The sequence below is a fragment of the Macrobrachium rosenbergii genome, chromosome 8 (assembly GCF_040412425.1).
Source record: "Macrobrachium rosenbergii isolate ZJJX-2024 chromosome 8, ASM4041242v1, whole genome shotgun sequence".
In the NCBI taxonomy this organism is placed as follows: Eukaryota; Metazoa; Arthropoda; class Malacostraca; order Decapoda; family Palaemonidae; genus Macrobrachium; species Macrobrachium rosenbergii.
In genome coordinates this window covers 15,904,777-15,912,257 of record NC_089748.1, presented here as the reverse complement: position 1 = coordinate 15,912,257, position 7,481 = coordinate 15,904,777, and the positions used below count along the sequence as shown (strand labels likewise).

At 34.8% G+C, this 7,481-nt stretch overlaps 1 protein-coding gene across 1 annotated transcript; it reads right to left on the bottom strand.

The window, feature by feature from the left end:
* Positions 1-3,032: 3,032 nt before the first annotated feature.
* On the bottom strand, positions 3,033-7,100 carry LOC136841065 (piggyBac transposable element-derived protein 3-like). Its single transcript, XM_067108119.1, has 4 exons — positions 6,519-7,100; positions 3,563-4,030; positions 3,333-3,468; positions 3,033-3,115 (listed from the first exon to the last, which is right to left on the bottom strand). Exons 1-4 carry the CDS (start codon positions 7,098-7,100, stop codon positions 3,033-3,035), a joined length of 1,269 nt encoding a protein of 422 aa, XP_066964220.1.
* Between the last annotated feature and the right edge of the window lie 381 nt (positions 7,101-7,481).

The window sequence follows — 7,481 nt, the reverse complement described above, 5'->3', positions numbered from 1 at the left end:
GACATAATTATATAGTGGTTGGAGGAGCAGAATTAATTGGAGAGCGACTTTTTAACAAATTTTCTGATCGCCGATTACTGATGACGATGGGGAAACATGATATTGCTAGATACAAGGTTGAATATAGAATTAAATCTTGAAGAAGCAAGGTGGAGAAATGGAGTGTGTGGAAAATAAGAAATGGATAAAAAGAAAGTAAATACGAACACGTAGGAGACAGCGCGCACACACACATTAAACACACACACACACACACACACACACATATATATATATATATATATATATATATATATATATATATATATATATATATATATATATATATATATATATATATATATATATATATATATATAATATATATATATATATATATATATATATATATATATATATATATATATATATATATATATATATGTATGTATGTATACTAAAAAACAAGTTGAAATGACAAGTTCATAGAAATTAATGTTAGTAAGTAAGCACACCCAACTTCCACTCTAATAGAAAAGCCTGAGGGCTGTTCCGTGTACATGCAGGCTGTGCATTCATGTACTTTACATGCAAAGAGATAAGCAGAATGACCATGATGAAACCGTCGTAACACTCTAAAGAACAGAAGAGAGAGAGAGAGAGAGAATAATAAAGTAGTTTGCAGGTGTTAAAAGGAAAGTGTAGAACAGTGGAAAGCCAGGGAGTGTCAGATCCAAAATCGGTAGTTAAAGGGAAGGCGGAGGGAGGGAGTCTGCAACGCAGTGTTCATATGAGCAAGCAATCGAATATATCCTCCATTTGATGTCTGGCTGATGTTAGTTCAGCCCTGAATACACTCCAGGTCAACGTTCAACGGCTCCCTTAGAAAACTACAAGTAATTAATTATAGGGAATCATGGCTGGATACGTAGCGAACATTATTATATTTTGGGGCTGTGACTTATTTGTTTGTATATTAGGAAAATGGGTTCAAATGATGGTTTGGCCCAAAGGCTTCTTTTAGTATATGTGTACACTTCATGCTGAGCAGACTAGTTTTATTCGACTATATACTTGTCGCTGAATGAGAATGTTCGTCTTCTATCCATTTAGGTGAGAAATTCAAACTCCCGAGAACTTTCAGTCCGACCGTATGTAACAGATTAGCTAAATCAAGATACATGAGTATTTTCTGGGTGTACAAGAGTGTTGAGTAGGACCATAATAGACACTGCATCCACTTTTCTTCAACAGCCAATCGTAATTGTCCTCAAAAGTGAACTTAGGACTCAAGCCAAACTGGGATTAGTATCTATTATGAATGGGATAATCTTTAAGGATCTCGTTAATTTGGACTTTATTTCAGAAACAACTCCTTTGACTGTCTAATATCTGGCAGTCATTTCTCAAGTTAGTTACATTATAATCATTGAATTAGTTTCACATACATTTTTATAGATGTTTATCCTGGTTTTTTAATGGTTGTTTCTATTACTTTGACACTGTTGTCATGTATTCCTCCTTATGAGCATAATTTTACGACAATGTTTTTCAGTGTTGTTTCCAAGTTGTGATGGCCAGCACATAATATTTCTCTCGTTATGAGAAATGCTCATTTCTCTTCTATATTTTCTGTGTATTTTCCTTTCCATTCATGTTTACATATTTCTGTTCTTATTATTAGTTCCAATTGCTTTCCTTTCGTTTAATAATTTTATGTTACTTTTTATTGCTACGATTCTACATTAGCCTGTATTTTGTTAATAAATCTATCAGTTTTTCATATTAGCTGTATTGCTAATTTCCATTTGCATTGTTCATGACCACGTTAATATTCGTTTTCTTTCTTGATATATTATGTTGAGTGTTCCCCATCCCAATTCGCCACAGAAGACACCCTCTGCACAAGAGGGCAAATTCCTCCAAGACATTCCAAGATTAATGGCAGCGACCCTGCTCCATAAATCTCCTCCTCCTCCTTTTATGGGAGCTCTTCTCTTCGCAAGAACATCTGACGTTTCTTCCGAAATAGGATTTCGAGATTTTGTAAAGAACGAGGATGTTTTGATGTCTTTCTTATTAAGAGGGCAGAGGTACGATGCTCCTTTTAGTAAAAATTGTCGACTAATGCTTTCCTGCTTGTAGACCACAGAACCTCATCTACCAGTCGTTAGTTTTATTTGATTTTGTTTCATTCTTAAAATCTGTTTTGCTCATTGATTCATTCCCATTTCTTTTGATTTCTCTTCCTTCTGTTTTATTTGCTTGTTCCACAAACGTATTATTTCTAGGTTCATTTCCTGGTACAAGAGCATTATAGATAATAAAAGTCAAAGGTCTTTTGAGATGAATCTCAAAATCTTTTGATGATAAATTTAAAAGTTATTTGAGCAAAATGGGTTCCTGTTAAATCTTTATACGTTCTTCTTAGTTATCTCACTGGAGGTAAATGATTACCACGGGCATCAAACAACTTCCTAGAAGCAAATGGTTCTAGGAAGTAATAATTATTTCTAAAGCCAAGATGCCAATTACCAACGTTTTGAACGGAAACCTTTAGAAAGGACAGTTTTCAAACCTTTTGATAATCAGACATAACTGTATATTAGAGTTTGAAGAATATGTCTTTCAATCTTACAAACCATTCCAGAGATACCGTAATTCCGTAGATTATTTTAACGTTTTCTGTAAATTAAGGCAGTTTTCGTTAATTCCAGTATAATCAAGGCTTTCCATGTGTTCATTAAATTCGGTTCTCTCCTTAACCCTTAAAGGCATTTGTTATTTTAGCACCCTGCAAAGCATTCGATACGTCTGACAGACTCCTTTTTTGGAAAATAAAAAGAATGGTTATAGTTTTTTAATTATTTTTATGGGCATGAACAGAATGAGCAGCTGCTCTACTTTCATTTTAAGCACTAACTTAAGTAATTTTGCAAAAAAGGAGTAATAGTAAAATGCCCAGAGAAATTAACCAAAAACTGATTATTTTTTAATAAAACTTAAGAAAAAATTTATTATCATTCTAGTAATAAGAATTAAGAAAAAATATTTTATGAGGCTCTTCTCTTGTCCCTTGGCCATGTTCTGTAGTTGCCACACTCTTCTGGCTCTGGCGGGTCACCTCTGGAAGACTCTGTGAAAAGGGTATTTTTATGTTACAAAAAAAAAACATGAATATATCCACTATGCAATTTTTTTATGACTTTGTCAACTTTCTTTGACATTAAACTATGATTTCCAGGCCTTAATTTATATATAGTGACACTTTATAATAAAAATTATGACGATAATATGACAATAACTTGGCTATAATATGAGCCACGATGTTTAGTTTTCTATTATTTACCTACTTTGACTCACAATCAGGACACAGGGGATAGTGGTGGCTGAGACACACAGCGAGGTCACACTTGGTGCAGTGGAAGCGTGTCTTGCGGCGTTTCTTTGCTGGGCACTTCTTACAATAGGATGGCGTAAAGCGGCTTTCTGCAATTACCACCTTTTGACTACAATCCTAAGTTATTTCGCAGACAGTATTCATGATGTTCCTTAAGGAGATTGGTAGAGTGGGAGCGCTTACCCTTTGTTGTGCCCAGGGTTTTATGAATGCTTTTGCAACTACTTGCATGAATTTTCTTCTGTTGAGAGAGGCAGTTGTGTTCTCAGAGTAAATGACCCATGCGTTGATGCCACCTATGTTTATCATGCCATAAAATATGCACATTGGCCATCGCTGTGTACTTCTCCCACATGAATATATGGCACACATCTGGTCCAGGGCGTCAACGCCACCTTTTGTTGAATTATAAAATTCAATAACCTCTGGTTTCCCTGAGTTCCCTAGTGATGGTAATGTGTGCATGGATGATAGCAGCAACACATTCTTCTTTTTCTTTTTTGATGATGTAGCCACGTAAGAGACCTGAATCATGTTGTCTGTGAATAAGAATGCACTTGACCCCTCATCACGGGAAGAAACATCTTTCATTTCACCAGGCACTTCTTTTTTATTTGCCCTGACCGTCCCAACATAAGTCATCCCACAGTTCTGAAGAATTTTAGTGATACAAGCAAATAAAAGAAATAAGCAAATAAGCATTTCAGTTTATCAGTCTTTTTATAATATTAGTTATACATGCAAATAAAAAGAAATAAGCAAATAAGCATTTCAGTTTATCAGTCTTTTATAATATTAGTTATACATGCAAATAAAAGAAATAAGCAAATAAGCATTTCAGTTTATCAGTCTTTTTATAATATTAGTTATACATGCAAATAAAAGAAATAAGCAAATAAGCATTTCAGTTTATCAGTCTTTTTATAATATTAGTTATACATGCAAATAAAAGAAATAAGCAAATAAGCATTTCAGTTTATCAGTCTTTTATAATATTAGTTATACATGCAAATAAAAGAAATAAGCAAATAAGCATTTCAGTTTATCAGTCTTTTTATAATATTAGTTATACATGCAAATAAAAGAAATAAGCAAGCATGCAAAAGCATATAACATAGGAGATATAATATGAGAGCATTCACACAAATAAATATCCAAAAGAATGTCACACGTAAATTTGTACAACTTGTATAAAATTAGTTACATTTGCATAGTACTTCATGCGTCTGATGGACTACTTATGCAAATTAGTACAAGTTGTATAGCATTTGATGTATCTAATACACTCCTCAATTATTTGCATAGCATTTCATGCCTCTAATGGACTGCATATGCGAATTAGTACAACTTGCATAGCATTTGATGCTTCTACTACACTCCTCAATTAGTTAGACTTGCATAGCATTTCATGCGTCTCATGGACTACCACGGCAAATAACACTGAGCCTGGAAAGAGGACCAGCTGCGCGATACCTTCCTTTACAAGACCTAGTGGTACACTTAGCATAGCTGGGTTGCTGAGCCTGTATAAGTATGTGGTCTCTGGCGCCGACATTTTTCCACTCCCACTGATCCTGTCAGGGGGTAGGTCTGCTTTTAAGGGTTAATGAATTAACTTTCTGAAAAGGTAACACCATGATAAATATGCCTTTAGCGATCATGATTAATCCTATAATGTGGTTCGGATTCCACAATAAGCTGTAGGTCCCGTTGCTAAGTAACCAGTTGGTTGTTAGCCACGTAAAGTAAGTCTAATCCTTCGTGCCAGCCCCAGGAGAGCTGTTAATCAGCTCAGTGGTCTGGTAAATCAAGCGGGAATATGAGCATCATTTTTCCAAAAATATTTGTTTGTCTTCTGCTTCGGGTCTGTCTTTCGCGCGCATATTGACTGACTCAGCCCTAAAGGGAAACATTCTGGAAAGTGTCATTTTCAACAGAATGAATTGCAGACACGTCTTCTTCTTTAACCCATTAAATCCCAACTTTTGTGTTTTTTGAATTTCTGGAATTTTTTGCTAAATAATATATATTTAAGGGTCAAGAAAACATATGAAGTGGAAAGAAAAAATCTATTTCTAAGGGTAAGCTTACAGTAAGCTGTCCTCAAATGAGGACGCTGGGACAAAGGGGTATAAAATCATGTTTTCAAGCTGTCCTCAAATGAAGACTCTGGGACAATAGGTTTTATGTTTATATTTGTTAAGTAAAGTATTATCTTTTCAGATAAAGATAAACAGTTCCATATTGTCATTCTTACTTAAATGTTATGAATTCCCACCTAAGTTCTAGCTGAAAAAAATTAATTTCATAAACTAAATGCACTTTTTTTATTGTTATACCTGACAATTTCATTTTCTTTTTATGATAAGAGCTGAAACATTCAATACAAAGAGTCACATTGCATTTAGAGCAAAAGGTTCTTGGTTTTGCTGTACATGGTTTGTTCATACACCTCTGCTGATTGTTGCGCTTTTCAATAAAATGATCTTTACCATCATAACGAACATCAGCAAAATTTGTGCGTGAGTGTAAGGTACCACAGGGTCTTCCTACTGAGCCTTCCATGCAAGCCAACTTCAGATAAGCTACAGAAATTACCCTTTTGAAATCTAGTAGACTCAGATGTGTGAAACCATGTCCTTGGTGCGGCAATTTATAAATGATCCATGAGTTCACAACTGCCATATCTATCATTCTAATGAATAAAGGCCAATACCATCTCTTTCTTCGAATAGAAACAGAATATTTCCCTACTAACCAATCATGGTGATCTACACCACCCATACATTAATTATAGTTGAAAATTGCATTTGGTTGAGGAACGCTTCCTTTTGACTTTGATGTCTTAATCCAACGTTGACCTTTGCTAGGGTTCTACAGTGTCGTAATTAGTACCAACAGTTACACATTTGTTATTTAGCCATTTTACCATCAGTACTTCTTCATTGGTGTCAAACCTGTAGTCATATAAGCCTCTTGTTTCTTTTTTCATATCATTTGTTGATTTCAATATACAGTTCTTCAAACTATTTTCCGAGTGTTCCTGACGCTTGAAAACCAATATTTCGTAGGTGAACTAATAATTCATAACCAGTAAAATAATTATTAAAAAAACAGTATGAGATTCCGGATCTGCTACAGCTTCAAGCATCTTCAAGACAACTTTTGAACCCAATGCTATTTCATCATTCTTATCTAGTTGAGGATTCGTACCACAGTAAAGATCAAAATTATAACAGTAGCCTGAGGTCCCACAAAGCGCCCAACGTTTATATCCAAACCTAATAGGTTTCACCTGGATAAACTGCTTCAGGGAATTATGCCCATAATATTTTACCATCATTTCGTCAACACTAATGCATTCTTCAAATACTCCATGTTGAATAAGTGATTTCTGAAGCTTCGAAATCAGGCTTCTTACTTTGAATCCTTTATCCCCGTTGTTATTTTCTGCATCTGCATTATCACAGAAATGCACAACACTCTTCAAACCTTGAAATTTATTCCGAGACACTGCTTTTTTTACAATAGAGACAACCAAGTCTTCATCTTTTGCCCAATAATGCCTCTCCGATGGTAATTTGTGGTAACTTGACAAAAGAAGAATTCCTATCAGAGATTTCCATTCATCTACACTGAACACAAAATCCGGTTTGTTTCTGCTGGCCGTGGCATAACGAACAGTTTCCTTCACAATGTGGTCATAAATATCTGGAGACATTATTGGTTCAAATAATTCCAGAGGTGTTAGGTGATCCAAGTCTTCTTTCATTTTCTTCAAATTGTCCTGGAATGTTTGTCCTCTCTGTTTCACTTCATCACAACTTTTTAGCAATATTGTTATTTTTTTTAAAGAAAGTTTTTCAGTAATCATAAAATAATGCGTACCATGGATGGATATTCTCTCACTGCTTGTGGTCACAACAGAGATTCGAAAAACACCGACAAAAAACGAGGTAGGCCGGTAAGTTCACGTCCAGCATACTTCGACAGGTTTGAACGGGATTTATAATGCTTCATCCCAGCGTCCTCATTTGAGGACACAATTTTCAAAGTTGGTAATGAACAACTTCCTTTGATTTATAATTCACAATTTATACTT